The sequence below is a fragment of the Penicillium nucicola genome (assembly GCF_028828085.1).
Source record: "Penicillium nucicola strain IBT 29836 chromosome Unknown utg000001l, whole genome shotgun sequence".
NCBI lineage: Eukaryota > Fungi > Ascomycota > Eurotiomycetes > Eurotiales > Aspergillaceae > Penicillium > Penicillium nucicola.
The window spans coordinates 3,964,588-3,980,106 of NW_026643125.1; the positions used below are offsets into that span (position 1 = coordinate 3,964,588).

At 50.7% G+C, this 15,519-nt stretch overlaps 5 protein-coding genes across 5 annotated transcripts; 2 read left to right on the forward strand and 3 right to left on the reverse strand.

Moving 5' to 3' along the window:
- Positions 1-458: 458 nt before the first annotated feature.
- On the reverse strand, positions 459-1,341 carry N7511_001503 (anticodon-binding domain-containing protein; the record flags this gene model as incomplete). The annotated part of the gene is made up of 3 exons (XM_057123928.1): positions 459-572; positions 628-1,138; positions 1,214-1,341. 3 exons carry the CDS (start codon positions 1,339-1,341, stop codon positions 459-461), a joined length of 753 nt encoding a protein of 250 aa, XP_056989661.1.
- Positions 1,342-2,416: 1,075 nt separating this feature from the next.
- N7511_001504 (WD repeat NOL10/ENP2 family protein) lies at positions 2,417-4,638 on the reverse strand (the record flags this gene model as incomplete). The annotated part of the gene is made up of 2 exons (XM_057123929.1): positions 2,417-4,362; positions 4,422-4,638. The coding sequence occupies 2 exons, from the start codon at positions 4,636-4,638 to the stop codon at positions 2,417-2,419; spliced, it is 2,163 nt and encodes a 720-aa protein (XP_056989662.1).
- A 405-nt stretch (positions 4,639-5,043) lies between these two features.
- Positions 5,044-9,611, forward strand: N7511_001505 (uncharacterized protein; the record flags this gene model as incomplete). The annotated part of the gene is made up of 4 exons (XM_057123930.1): positions 5,044-5,085; positions 5,141-5,420; positions 5,474-8,923; positions 8,974-9,611. The coding sequence occupies 4 exons, from the start codon at positions 5,044-5,046 to the stop codon at positions 9,609-9,611; spliced, it is 4,410 nt and encodes a 1,469-aa protein (XP_056989663.1).
- A 1,325-nt stretch (positions 9,612-10,936) lies between these two features.
- On the reverse strand, positions 10,937-11,965 carry N7511_001506 (RNP domain protein; the record flags this gene model as incomplete). The annotated part of the gene is made up of 1 exon (XM_057123931.1): positions 10,937-11,965. The coding sequence occupies one exon, from the start codon at positions 11,963-11,965 to the stop codon at positions 10,937-10,939; it is 1,029 nt and encodes a 342-aa protein (XP_056989664.1).
- Positions 11,966-12,985: 1,020 nt separating this feature from the next.
- On the forward strand, positions 12,986-15,037 carry N7511_001507 (NADP(+)-dependent, decarboxylating phosphogluconate dehydrogenase; the record flags this gene model as incomplete). Its single annotated transcript, XM_057123932.1, has 5 exons — positions 12,986-13,002; positions 13,359-13,546; positions 13,606-14,060; positions 14,109-14,537; positions 14,597-15,037. The coding sequence occupies 5 exons, from the start codon at positions 12,986-12,988 to the stop codon at positions 15,035-15,037; spliced, it is 1,530 nt and encodes a 509-aa protein (XP_056989665.1).
- Between the last annotated feature and the right edge of the window lie 482 nt (positions 15,038-15,519).

The window sequence follows — 15,519 nt, forward strand, 5'->3', positions numbered from 1 at the left end:
AGAGTGATATGACGACTGAGCCAAATCTACTAGGATTCAAATAATCTACGTTTGTCTCATTGTCTTGGAATGGAGAATCATAGCAATTGACTTAGTGACTATTCTCAGCTTGAGGGCACCGACATGCCCAAAGTTCAAAAAACAAGGGGATATCAGTAAGTTTGTAGCAATGCAGTCAGTCCGGCATGGTGACAATCAGATTTTATCAAGAACCGGGCTATAGCAAATGAATTCTGCAGGTCATCCATCTCCTTGAATGAAAGGACTGTCTGGCCATGCAGTCGTCTCGTCGAATCCACCTTCGGATTCATCTCGATCGATCCCATTTCAAAATCGACTTCTGCTTGGGGTATTTCCATCAACTGTTTTCGAACGCTGGGATAGGCTCGAATGCCACGCTAGACTTCCCGCATGATATCACTAGGTGTCTGCGTATTTGGAATTTAGGATTGGCAAGCTTATCCGCCTTTGCGCTGGTCGCCGGGGACATCGGGCTGGCGGGAGAATGTGCTAGCGGATCCAATGGTGGCGCTAGCATTGCGAAGTTCGATCTTCTTACGCTCCATCTCAAGCTAAAGTTGAATTCGTTAGTTGAGAGGTTAGGATATATGTAAATTTGATACTTACCACCTTGCGCACCCGAGCAAGAGCTGCAGAATCGCCATCGATAATCGCTCGACAGTCGTCAGCCTTGTAGGGAGCCGAAATGGTTACGGCATCCGCCACAATAATGTTGTTTCCATTCCAGCGCGCAGGCATGGTACGGCTGAATGCATCGAATAGCTCCTGAGCCTCCCGAGTGACGCCCTTGCCACGACGCGCTTCCCGCTCGAGCAACTCCCCAACCGCCTTCATCTCGCGGGCCTTCAGCGCACGAGTATCAAGCGCCTGGATCGTAGGCTGGGCATCTGTAAACGAGGATGAGGAGGAGTTTGAGGGCGCAGCTAGGGAGAGGATCTGAAAGCCTTGGATACGCGAGATGGGCACCACATGGTAGTCACCGTTCTGGGCCTGTTTAGCGTCGCCGGGGTTGGCCGCGGGGGCCGTGTTGATGGCTACAAGGCTGGTGATAGGATCAACTGTGAACAACGTGCCCTCGTGGGTCATCGCATTGGGTTGGGCAGTGGTGAGGCGCACACTGTGAAAAGAGAAACCGCACCAATTAGCCCCGCGATTCGACAGGAGGGATCAAGAGTTGGTCGCGAACACTCACCGGGCGCCGATCGCGCCGCTCAATGCGGCCTCCAAGGGAACCATAGCTGCCATGCCGGAACCTGGTGCGTTACCAGATGACTTTTGCGCAGACGCCTTGACTGAGCTTTGGCGCTTGTTCTCCGCCATAGACCTTTTGCCTCTAGCCTCCACGTATAAGCTGTTTGATGTCCACGACAGGCTCGACTAACTCCCCAAATATAGGAGATTCGTAGTAATTGAATGAGACACACGGGTCAAGTCCTAGATGACGGGATCAGGACATCGGAAGCAGAGAAGCTCGGAGTGGTATCGGACCTGGAATATCCCCGGATTGCGGTCAAGGTGGCCCGTGGGGTTCCTGGGCGTAACGAGCGTGGCTCAAGCTGGGAAATGCAACCCCAAAGGAGAACAAGAAATAAACCCCAGGAATTTATGGGACATCAAAGGATTCGACTTCGAGATGGCAGGGTCGACGTTGCACGGGTGCCCCTTTGGGACTAGCGTGGAGGATTACTTCATCGGCGCCTGAGGCTGTGATCTATAAGCTATAAGATGCTATCCACGGCTCTCTTGGATGTGTGGTTCTATTGATGGGATATGAGGGGAAATTACCAGGGTTTCTCAGGTAAAGAGCATAAAATGAACAGGTTACCCTCAAATAGGCTGTGTTTATGTGAATCAGTACATGTTTGAGACGCTTGAAATCCGCTCTATGAATCTTTTCTTTGAACTATAAATGAGAACACTAGAAATATAGCTTTGTTGAATAATCAAGCCTATTGGCATCGCTTTTGGAAAGGTATGATACATGGTGGTCATTCAAAAAGCAAAGGTGCACCAGAGCTTTGGACGATGTCCTTCCTATCTCAAAGCGGTCTATGGTCGTCAAATAGGTTCCAATGAGAGTCTTGGGAAGGCCACTGTAGACTCTGATGTCGGATGATGCAAGGGCATCCAGCATCACAGCCGTGAATCTGACAAAGGCCCCCATGTGACAAGACTACGATGAACATAGCCATGCGGGTTGCTTTTGATCTTCAGTTGCAATTCGGCTGTGAATGACTGAACTGATCGGCTGGCAGCTATGCCAAATTGGTGAAAGGTGGAAAGACGGAGAGCCTATTCCATGGAAAATGTGTGGGGAGCTTCTTGAGGGAACAAAATTGGGTATCAAGAGCATGACCATGTTGAGGCCAAGTAAAAGATTAAGTCAAAACACGCATTAAATTTTGCGGAAAGTGTTTCCAGAGGCACTGCGACGCTCCTTTGCCCGGAAGGAATTGTCGGGCTTGTCGTAACGCACTTCTGGGGCAGCACGCTTCGGCTTTCCGGCAGGATTGAAGCTGATCTCCTGCTCGCCGACGACACCACCACGGCGGGTAGGTTTCTGTCTCGACTTCATGTTTTGAGCACGCGAGCCAAAGGAACGGTCCCGGGTAGAGGTGTTATTCGACGAGGAAACCTGCATGCGAGGAGGAGGGCGCTTAGTCCTCTTATAATCCGCGGAAGAGATCTTGTTAGAGAAAACTTGTTTCGCGGGTCGCTCGGCTTCAGAGTCCGAATCCTCTGAGCTGGAGCCAGGCACATCGTCGACGGCCTCTTGTTCGACTGCTGTCAAGCCACGCTCCTTTCTTTGGGGTCGTGAAGTGGCAGCCTCGGGAACTGTACTGGGGTTCAACAACTGGAATTCGCGTGATGTTTCGTCGACAGCGAAGTCGCGGTCTTCGAACAGTTGGGCGAAACGGCTGTCCTTCAGAACACCAGTCTCCTTGTCTTCGGATGATGCAGGTGCCTCAACCATCTCCTGGTCCTCTCCGCCTTCCAAAAGACGTTTGGCGTGCTTGCGTTCTCTCTTCTCCTCTTCCTTCATCATTCTCTCCGCGAGTCTCCTGTTAATCTTAACAGCAACCTTCTTCTTTCCTCGGATGCGACTCTCACGCTCCTGGTTGATCTTCTGTTGCACGGTCTTCTGGCGCAAGCCGTCAGGGTTCTCGCCTGGTGTCTCGAATCTCCTCATGGCCTCCTCATGCAGCATCTTCGGCATAAGGAATCCATGCGTGAACGGAATCAAACCACCCTGGCCAATCTGCTTCTCAATGCCCCACTTAGCAACCTGCTCAGCAGTAACAAGCTCGTAGCCATCGAACAGAGTGCCATCCTCGGAAGTCTTGAACGCGTTGGGGTCATTAGGATCCTCGGCCATCTCTTCAACCATGTTATCCAAGAAGGAGCACCATTTGGGAGCAGGTCCAAGCTGCGGTACGAAGAACACGTGTTGCTGTTGGCCCTCATTTGCAGTGAGAAGCATTCCGCTGTCCTTGCACCAGGCCACCGAGTTAAGATCCACAGCTGGTTCAACTGAAGTCCATGGCTTTTGGTCTTCGATATCCCAAAGCTTGATGATACGTTTATCTGCGGAGAGCAGCTTGGGTTCAATAGTTGCGGCGCGTGTTGCGGTGGAAGGCTCAAGGAACTGAAGTGTGTGGACGGGGAATCCGTAACCTTGATCCTTCTTCTGAAGGGGAACGGGCGAACGAAGATCGTATAGGTGGATAAGTCCGTTTGACGAACCAGTTCCAAGGTTCAGACCGGATCGGCTGAAGTCGAGGGCAGTAATCTCGGAACGTCCCTCATCAAAGCCGCTTTGTGTAGGCGGTAGGAGCACACCTGCACGTCCCTTTGCCCTAGAATCCCAAAGCTCGACTGTTCCCACCGATGTTCCGAAAGCCAAAAGGTTGTGACTTTCCTCTGCAATGGCACCTGTGTTGACGGATCCTGGGTTGATTCCACCTTGCCGAGTTCCAGCGCCTGCAGAAGTAAAATCGTCACCGCCAACGTCCACCTCAAAGCTGCGCATGTACCGGCCTTGCTCCAAGTTCAATCGAAACACTTCTCCCATACCATCACCGTTGACACCGACTGCAGGAACCAGCGCCTCAGTCGACTGGCGGTCATAGACGATATCACGTCCATATCGGGGAAGTCTGGTGGTGTGGTGTAGTCCTGATGGGGTGTGAAATTCGAGAGATCGATCAGACTGGAGATGAAGAGATTTAGAGTAGTCGGATGAAAGCAGAATAAATGTGGTGTTGAGCGCAATAGTGTGACGAGAGTAAGAGAGTGATAGTTGGGGAAGGTAATGGGTATGCATTTGGGGTTTGTAAGTTCCTGTAAAAATTTCATGTTAGGACTTGCGCCTCCAAGAAAATCCTAGAGTCAAAACGAACCTGTACTCATCACCCATTCACCATCCTCACTGGCCCGTACACAAGTACTGGCTTCATCAAAGCCAAAGTCTTGCAGCAACTCAACGCGGTTAGAATACTCCGCATCGTTCTTCAAGCTGCGCTTTCGCTGTCTCGCAAGCCAATCAGGAAGCGGCCGAGCAGAGTCCGAGCCCGCGATGGTATACACCGGGACTTCAGACGGATTAGACAGCTTCATGGCGTTGAATATCGATCTTGGCTGAAGTTCGAGTGGAAGAACAAAAAAAAAAAGATAGGCCGATAGGGAACACGTGACTCTATCCGGCCGGGTATCGGTGATTGGCCCGAGTGTCCCTGGCGAACGTCCCCCGGAATTCCAACTTCAACAGTCGAAGAGCTGAGATTGTTTCATGCTTCAGTTACAGAGCTGCCTCCCGCATCTTCGAAATCATTGTAGGACACACCGTTTTTGCTTCCCATTATGGCCCCGGTGGCTGCCATATCCGCTTGTTGATCTCTCGGCTATGCGCTTCTGCTCCTTGCCACAGACTATGCGACCAACTGGAAATGAATTCCAGGATCAGTTGCGATCTTTCTTCTTATATCTTTAAAAGTTCTCAGAGCTGTCCGCAACTATTGAATTATGGACTTCCCTGGGGGCGCAAACACCAACATACATCTCATTGTGAGTGACGCATCAGCTGATACAAGTTTGAATGTATACTGACGCGTCAAATCAGGATGGTTTCTCCAATATATATTGGAGAATATACACAGAAGAATCTCGTGGCCCAAATCAATCGCAAGAAGGCCCTGCCAATGGCTATACGATTTTGAAGCATTTGAGTCGTCTCAAGGATCTAGAGGCTCGACTCAGAAGCCTGAACTGTCTGGCATCCTCCCCAAGGCGTTTGGGACTTTGGGTTTTTTCCCCTACCCCTGAATTTGAAAGTTTGAAACCTCTCTATCTGGGTGACGAGGATAATAATAAAATCGTTGTCGGTACAACAACTTTGAAAGGTATGTCTTCAAGCATTGCTTATACCTGGGTTGTGCTTCTAACACCCGCGTAGTTGGCGCCTTGGGAAGTGTCACCGCGCTGGACTTGGTGAAAGGGCTCACCGACAATCAGGGCCAGGGTGCTCAACCTGGGCAGCCACGACCAACTCAAGGGCAAGCACCATCTCGACGCCAAGATGGCCTCATCAACTCAGCGGGCATTTATGCTGCTTTCATATCTGCAGTCACAGGTTCAATCAGCCTCCAATTAATTCGACGTCATGGCGCTCTACCGCTCGGGTCGCGCACTCTTTACACCGCGGTGGAGAAGCTGGGCTATGAAAGCCCCCACATCAATAACGACAGCATACTTTCTAGTTCATGCTTAACGACACTGAATGTTCAGCTCACTCTGAGTGGAACAATTACTGTTTCTACCCAGACTGTACCGCAAACTGGGATCATGCGACTGTCGTCCCGAGATGACGTCGCCGATCTCCTCAACTTGCAGCCTGGAATGGATCTTTGGCTATGCCCTAATGGAAGTATCGCCCGACTAGTTACAGCAAATATCGATGCGTCTACTGTTCCTTCTCCAGGTCATCCCACTTCTGGCGATGTATCAACAAAGCGAAAGCAGTGGAAGCAGGATGTTATACAGTGGCTGCAGAATTTTGGCTTGCAAATCGACTCGATCGAGGAAGAACCTTGGGTTGAGATTGAGGTATGGGAGGCATTCTACGCGAGGCTTGCTGGGGAAGCATGGAGACAAAGTGACGATGGCCAATCCGCACTGCCGCTGAAACGCATGATTTGGCCTGCTAGATTTTGTTTCAGGAGGGCTAGCTCATCGAATGCCACCTTCGAAACCCAGATGCCTTTTTTCGAAGATCCTCTAGATTTCGCAGAGCGTTGGTCTTCGCAGGCGAGCTCTCTCAAGCTAGATTTACCAGCCCAAAAGATCCATGTTCCACAGGAGCGTCTAATAAAGGATCATGAAATATCGCCCTCTCCCAAATCTGACCACCTGGAAAGAATAGAGAGTCTATCTCGAATTGCGCAATATCCCGATTTGCAAAACACAAATCTGGTTTATCCAACTCCCCCGGACGGAGCTGCGGCAACTGGCATAAACAATCCAAATACGTCCGAGGCTTTTGCGGAAGATTCTGACTTTGGACTATCTAACGCACCTCCACGAGACCCTCAAAGAAATGATTCAGCGTCAGGGATTTCACCTGATCATGACGTTGGAGTAGGAACTGGCCATTATGATGCAAGTGACGAAGAAGATCTCTTCGGGGATATGAATGACAGGGACTTCGGGTCGAAGGGCATCACTGATGCTGACTTTAGCTTTTTTGATAATCCCGACTTTGAAGGCATGGACGATGAGCCCGCGGAGCAACCACAAGTAACCATCCAAACATCTCAGAGTTCATCTCGTCCAGAGGACGAAACTATGATTGATGAAAACCAATCTCCTAGTCAACCGCCGGAAACACCAGATCATGTGGAATCGGAGATACATGTCTCTTCAATACAACAAGAAGTTCCACGGCCCAACGAGTCTCTCTCTCCCCGAGAGGTCGCTCATTCGCCTACGGACCGGGCAGGCCAAACAATCAGCCCACCTTTGAGTCCAATAGAAGTGAAAAAGATACTGTTTCCAGAAAACGAGATCAATGACGACAGGGGCTCTACTGATATCCATGGCCAAGGACATTACCATCCCGTGGCCTTCGAGAAGAAACTTTGCGACTGGGATCAAAAGTATGGAACAGCTGGAAAGTTTTGGTTCTCAACGGGTGGCCCTTCAGACACATCGGAGCAAACCTCTGCGATACCTACAATTGGCATACCACACCGCAACAGAAGCAGTATAAATACGAGTGCTGCTACAAAAGAGCGCAGCAGAGCCAATTCGTCTCTGGTCCAAACAAAACAAGAGCCACGATCCTCCTCGGTTTCAAGCTGTGATAGCGACGAAAGCAGCGACGATAGTGCAGAAGTCATGCCAGAACATGCTGAAACTCCTTCCACGCTGTCGATGATACCTTCTTTGAAGCGAAAGCGTGCTCCTTCGGAAATTGAGACCATGTCTGTTGCATCCCCAGAAAAGCAACTGACTGCTACTGAAGAAAGCCCGGTGCTGAAAGCCGAGAACTCTACGTTCTTGGGCAATTTTTTAGCCAATTTTTCCGATTGGACTCTGACTGGCTACTTTTCTGCGTTGCAGTCCCAGCAATCCCCGGTTCTTCTCCTCCGCGAAGATCAGCTTCAGATTGCCCAACTTTTCGTTGAACAAATTACACAATCATCACTCAGACACCCACTGCATGAACAGATTGGCCCCAACAACCTCGAAAGCCACTCCCTTTCACAGTTACTGGACAATATTGAACTGCTGGGTGAAGTTTCAAGGCTTGATTTCAAGAGATATACCTCACTGCAAGACGAGTTTACTGCCAACCGTCTACAACAGCAACCACCACAATACCCAGCGCCACCTAAGGATGTCCCCAGAAGCTTCATTGCAAAGCTACCTCTGCCCCATGTTCGTGTTCGTCGAGGTGAGGAGTTCCTAGAAGCTCTCCCTCAAACGATGAATTTTTGGCAAATGCTCGGCCTTGAACCAGCCCATGGGCCAAAGAATATCTCAGCTTATTGTATCTTTCCACATACGGTCTCAAGAGCTGCAGATGTGTTTCTGGGACGGTTTGGTCTTTTATATGAAGAAGGCTGCGCCCTTGGAAGCCATGCTCGCGGGGACGACTCTGTGGGCTTTCAAAAAGGATTGAAGTCATGGCAGTCTGACTCATCTAGTTATGAGTCTATGATGCTGGTTCTGAAGGACATATGTGAGGAGCTTGGAACGGAGCTTTCTCGGTCTCCACCCAAGGCTGATAATTGCGTCGTCTATATCATCAATCCGTTCACTCACACTGCGGCACTGGCCGATATTTGTTCCGCCTTCTGGCATCTTTTTCAGCAATTGGTAGCAGACTCTGAGCGTCGACAGGTCCGGCCTGTGAACGAGCTGGTTCTGCAAATTATCCCTATGGAATTTGTCATGTCGAGTGAGGCATTGGTTACGCCCTCTCAAGAAGACTATGTGAATCTGGCTTTTGAGGTTTATGGTCGATGTCGTCCCAAAGAGAGCAATGCAAGTCCTCTGCTCTGTACACCACTTATATATCTAGCCGATCCTCTCCCGAAAGCCATCAACTTTCGACTTGCACCCGAAAGGGCGTCACCACTTCAGGATGGACGGAGTCTTCATATTGCTTGTTCTCGAAGTTTAGACCAACGCTGGATATCCGTGGCATGGTCTGATGTTCCTGGATCTATTCAAAGGACAGTGTCTTACTGCCTCAAGTATCGTCAGTCGAGTGGTACTCGACCGATATCTGAAGTGAGGAAAGAGATATGGGCTACGACAAAACACATCATGGAAAAGATCCAAGCGCGGTGGAAAGTTCAGCTTGTAAGCACGGAGCCTATGGAAACCGATGAGGTCGAAGGTACGTATTCCACGATGATATCTCAAATTAGATTACTGACAATACCACAGCGTGGACCAGCCTCGCAGACCAATACAACAAATTACGACCCGCCTCATTGGAACTGACCATTCTCTCCGTTAACACCATTCCCGATTTAATTCTCGAACCCCCAACTGCCCCAATATCAATGGCAGTCTTCAACCCCTTATCATCAACAACTCCCGTTTCCACCCCCAATCCCAACAACAGTATTGCATCCCCCGAGCAATCCGGCAACGCAGCAACACCAAGTAGTGGTGGCCCGGCAGCCTACAACGCTCCAACCCCAACAGACATGTCCATCGAACCAGACCCAGACATCATCTTGACAGATATGTGTGACGAATCCTGGCTCGCAGTCCTATCACACCGCCTCAATAGCTCCGCTCATCTCACCGACTTCCGTCCAGCCCTATCAAGCGGCTATCTCCTGCGCCGAAAGGGCATCACCGATAGTGACGGTGTCTTTGCCTTGGCGGCTAACCTTATCTACTCCGCCCGTTCTCCTGCGTCCCATGACAACGTCTTGAAGGATACGCTGAGCATGTATCGGGATATGGCGACTCTGGCTCGTGTCAAGGGCATTCGCTGTGTTCAGGGTAATACTCTACCTTGGCATATTGCTACAGCTCTTCGTGCTCAAGAGCTATTAAGTTCTACATTTTGAGCGTTTTTCCATCATGGAGTTCCGGCCACGGTTACAATTTTATTCATTCATTCTTTTCCCCTTTGTTTACGTTAGGTTCTTGGTGGTGGGGTGTTTCAATATAGTTTGGGTTGGGTAGATATATACCACGGAGGGAATGCATATCATTTTTTTACCCCAAAGCACCTCATTACTATCAAGTCCTTTGGTCTGTAATTAATAGCGATCAGGATATCTGAATTTCATTAATTTGAACATGGACATTTACATTCATGACCAGAGTTATCTCTATACAGTCGTTTAACATATCCATAATGACAAGGCAAAAATGTGCATCAAATCAAGCCATCATCTAAGCGAATAGTAAAAGCCAGAAAATAAATCAACATAAGAATCGTGAACCCCAGAAAAACCAAAGTTACAACAGCAATGTATGTGCCCAATCCAAACTCCGAACCAAAAGAAATTGTACAGAACCAACATATGTCATAGGGGGAAAAGCTCAAAATAGTCACTGTGGCAGGTGAGGAATGCCAGCAGAAAAAAAAAAGGGTATCGTGTAATCAATCGTAGTCGTAGACGTAGACATAAGACGGGCATGTTTGTAGTCGTAGTTAGGGTTGGGTGCGGGCTACCCAGCCCTATCACCCACCTCCTTCCTCACCACTCTCCTCATCGCCCTTTTTGTTCGCGAAAATGGAGACGCGGTTATTCACGGCCCAGATGGCAAAACAGGCAATGGCGAGAATGAGGAAGAGGACAATGATGATGATTGCGATGGTGATGTTGCGCTTGACCATTTTGGGTGGAGACGATCTGGATCGTCGGCGCTCTTTGTGGTTTGAGGGTTGGGTCAATAATGTGTGTGGAGGATTATGTAGGGGACAATGTCGTTGATCGTCAAAATTAGGAAGATGGTCGCGGTGGAAGCAACAGCAGATTAGAGCAGTGCAAGGTGGTGTCTCAGTTGTTGTGTAGGGCACCAATGCGTCGTGAGTATACTTGGAAGTATACCACCAGCTTGTAGAACTGACTCTCCTTCGAGAACAGTCTAGGAGAGGAATGTGGAAACAGGGGATAAAGGGAGAACAGAATTGGGAAATGTTCGACGTTATAAACGAGAGCAGTATGTTTCCCAGCCATGTGTATTTTTTTTTTCTCATCGGGGGCTGGGGAAGTGGGTGCCCAAGCTATCCTCTATACAGCTTCCCATGAAACGTTGCACTTTACACGTCTCAATCAATTCGAATGGTTTAATTTAGAACCGAATTTAAATCAAAAGAAAATATATTATTCGATTTTACGGTATCAAAATTCTACTTGAACATGAGTTGGTTTGCATGGAATTATCCCAGAATCTTCAAGCCTCCCTTGGTCTTCCCCAACTTTTTGACACCATCATGCTTGACCTTGCCACCGGGCTGGCCTCCCTTCTTACCGCCATTCTTCTTTCCATCCTTGCCACCTGCAGCCGGGCGGACCTCTGTAGTAGCTCGGCGCAACAAGACGGGGTGCGATCCAATATATTTGCCTTGCATCTCCCGCCCGGCCTTGAAATAATCATCACCGTCGCTAAAGCTGATGAATCCGAATCCCTTGCTCTTCTGGGTTCGCTTCTCCCGAATCACACGTGCTTTTTGAACTGATGGATAACGAGCAAATGCTTTGAGCAAAGACTCATCTGTGACCTCACCTGCCAAGTTACCAACAAAGAGGCGGAAATGGGCCGGATCCCATTCTAACAGCGACGTATCGGTCCATGTTTCTCCGCCACCCGATCGAACAACGGTTTTCTGAGATTCAGTTGGCGGGACAGGAGTACTGGTACCGACGGTGGGAGTTCCGGCACCTGTGTTCACCCCTGATCCAGGTTGGGTACCTTGGCGTTTACCGGCAGAGTCATCGGTCGGGTTGGAGTAAGCGCTTTGCCATTGCGCGATTTGGGCCTCGGTCTCGGGGTCGAAGCCCGCATCGCGACCATTTCGTGAATATCCCGAGGTCGGGGTTGGTGTGGACCCGAATGGATTGGGGATATGTGGAACGGTGGGACCGTACGTAGGCTCGGCGTATTGAGGCTGTCCGTAGTAAGAGGGCCCGCTCTGATATGTCTGGGGTGGTTGTTGATAGTGGGTGTTGTAGCTAGCAGGCGCCGCATACGCAGCGGGTGCCGCGGGAGCCGAGACTACCGGGCTGTTGGTGCGATACGGCTGGCTAGCAGCGACAGTGCGCGGCTGGAATGCAGTGAACGCATTATAGCCCGGGCGAGGTTTGCCGCCATTGCTTGACGGTGGCTGCGCGGCGTTGGAAGATGGAGGTGGCCGCGGTGGAAGTGACGAAGGAGTCTGTTTGAGACCTGGAGGAGGCGGGAAGGACATGATGAACGGGATGTCGAAAGAGGGAGAGAGGCGAGCGAGCGATATGCAAGTAGCAAGCGCAACGTACCTTCAGGGCCTGACTGACGCCGCAGTCATTCGCCAGACGTCACTTTGAGACAGGACCCGAGCCTTTCAGGTGCAGAAAGAGGGAATACCGGATCAGATATACTTGAAATCAGTGTGATCGTGGTGATATAAGTCAAGTCCGGTTCAAGTGCGTTCCCTGCGTGATGTTGAGCAATTGCAGACCGCAAAAGATCTTCGATGCGATGGACCGCGGACAACGTCTCTGGGCCCTTCCGGCCCCTGTAGCATCACATGATCGTGGACCCGTGCTCGTCACCTGATGTCAAGCTTCCTGACTCCGCGATGACATAACACAGTCTCGATTCCCGTCTGAGTCAGCCTGCAACCCCCACCCTAGACCAAAGGCGGACTAGTGGCCCCGAAGCCGGTTCTGGCAGCGTATCGGCAAGTGAGGGTTTCTCCGTCGACCTTCACCTGAACTGTTCACCGATATGTGGAAAGCGTGGGAGATTGCAGATTGAATCCCAATATTGGCGCACTTGGTACAGCCAGCCTGGGAGAACTTCCCTCCTATTCCTCCCACTTATTACATATTCCAATTGAAGTGACTACTTACTACCCCTCCATGCCCCGCTCCCGTAGAGAAGTATAAGCTGCATGCAGGGATCATCTAGACCTCGTGTTTTTTTTTTTTGGAAGGGGAAAAGTATGGGTATTTTGGGTATTATATCGCGCATTGAGATACTGTAACTCGCGGAAGTGTGTAAATCCGAACAGAAAGTGGACTGAGCCTCGGACGACTCTGCTCCTGTATTGGATACTTGGCGCTACACCGGAGTCAGTTAGGATGTTGAGAGTTCCGCGTTACCCCCCCAAAGTCCCACCAGATGACGGAAGAGTTGCTCCGTCAGCTGGTCATTGACCTCCCCCTCTTAACCTCTTCTCATCCTCATCTTCATCTTCATCTTCTCTTCATCTTCACATCTGATAATCATGGCTGACCAAGCTGTGTGAGTGCTCCCTCTTCCCCTCCCTTTCCTGATCCCTCTTACCCTATTCTACCCCTCCATCCACTATCCCCCCTCCACCCCTCCAATTCTCAATCTTCCCCTCCGAACATCACCGTGCTTGTATATCTTGCGTATTGCAGACTGGAGTGCATGTATCTTTCATGTCGCTCCAACTATCTTGCGGGAGCTCCATACATGACCTGTATAGCTTCCTCCCCGCAAGATGATAGGATACCATGAAGATTTTGCAGTGCGGCATATTCGGAATCCCACGGATTGAGGCGTTGAACTTCTTCTCCTATTATTCTGTGATCTTTACCCAGCTATTGACAAGAGACATTGTTCGCTGACTATAGCGCCCGTCTCGCCGGCATCAATGTCGGCGCTCCGGCGCACATCGTTCCCAGTGCTGACTTCGGCCTCATCGGTCTGGCCGTTATGGGCCAGAACCTCATCCTGAACGTTGCGGACCACGGATTCACTGTCTGCGCTTACAACCGCACAACTGCCAAGGTTGACCGTTTCTTGGCCAACGAGGCTAAGGGTAAGATCTCGAGAGAATTCAAGTCCAATTGCAATTGCTCATTTTTTCTTGTCAATTAGACCACAAGCACGTTGTCGGTGCCCACTCCATCCAGGAGTTCTGTGCCAAGCTCAAGCGTCCTCGTCGCATCATGCTCCTCGTCATGGCTGGCAAGCCCGTCGATGACTTCATCGAGTCCCTCCTGCCCTTCCTTGAGAAGGGTGATATCATCATTGACGGTGGTAACTCCCACTTCCCCGACAGCAACCGTCGCACCAAGTACCTCCAGGGCAAGGGCATCAGCTTTGTCGGCAGCGGTGTTTCCGGTGGTGAGGAGGGTGCCCGCTACGGTCCTTCCATCATGCCCGGTGGTGACGAGGCCGCCTGGCCCCACATCAAGGATATCTTCCAGGCCATTGCCGCCAAGTCTGACGGCGATGCCTGCTGTGAATGGGTCGGTGACGAGGGTTCCGGTCACTTTGTCAAGATGGTTCACAACGGTATTGAGTATGGTGACATGCAGCTGATTTGCGAGGTAAGGTATCTTGACCGCACGGGATAACGCTTTTCTAACCATATCCAGGCATACGACATCATGAAGCGCGGTGTCGGTCTCTCCAACAAGGAGATCGGCGATGTTTTCGCCAAGTGGAACACTGGTGTTCTCGACTCTTTCCTCATTGAGATCACCCGTGATATTCTCTACTACAACGACAACGATGGCACTCCCCTTGTGGAGAAGATCCTCGACAAGGCTGGCCAGAAGGGTACCGGCAAGTGGACTGCCATCAACGCCCTTGACCTTGGCATGCCCGTCACCCTGATCGGCGAGGCTGTCTTCTCTCGTTGTCTCTCTGCCCTCAAGGACGAGCGCACCAAGGCCAGCACCATCCTCCCTGGCCCCACCCCCAAGTTCGAGGGCGACAAGGCCGCCTTCATCGACGACCTCGAGCAGGCCCTGTACGCCTCCAAGATCATCTCCTACGCCCAGGGCTTCATGCTCATCCAGGAGGTAAGAAGATTCCCTTTGGCTCCAAACAGTTTAACATGATCTAACCTGATTCGGTATAGGCCGCCAAGGAGTACAAGTGGAAGCTCAACAAGCCCTCCATTGCCCTCATGTGGCGCGGTGGTTGCATTATCCGCTCCGTCTTCCTCAAGGACATCACCAGCGCTTACCGCAACAACCCCGACCTGGAGAACCTGCTGTTCGACGACTTCTTCCTCAACGCCATCACCAAGGCCCAGGACGGCTGGCGTAACGTGATCAGCAAGTCTGCTGTCTGGGGTATTCCCGCCCCCGCCTTCACCACCGCCCTCGGCTTCTACGACGGCTACCGCACCAAGGACTTGCCCGCCAACCTCCTCCAGGCCCAGCGTGATTACTTCGGTGCCCACACCTTCCGCATCAAGCCCGAGTTCGCCAGCGAGACCTTCCCCGAGGGCAAGGACATCCACGTCAACTGGACCGGCCGTGGTGGTGACGTGTCTGCCTCTACCTACCTTGCATAAACGCGAGGAGAGGTTTATTAGAAGGGTAAAAAATTCGGCAGTTTTCAATGTATTTAGATGCCTCCATGGATGCCCATGATCCGTAACGAAGTCAATTATTTTCCAGTTTCATTTGTTCCTCGTGTGTTTTCGTAGTGTCTCCTATCTCCCTTTTTTTTTCGAATGGAGTTTCTTTGTCCCAGATGACTCGGTCGAACGGAAGAAAGCAGAAATCAGGAGAAGTGGGCACTTGAAAAGCCCCGAGAGTCTACGGAGGAGTCGATCCACCCATGAGCTAGGCCAATTTCTATGGGATCTGCAGGGATCCGTCGACGCCTGGAGATCTCGAATAGCAAAGATGTGTTCCTGCATATGCAACAAGTGAATCAATAGCGCGACCAACTGCACAGCTAGAACCAGCACACCCAAAACTCCCCGACATCAAAGATCCAGGATCGGAACAGGTGATCGGCAAACCGAGATCCGATTTTTGGTTTCTTAGT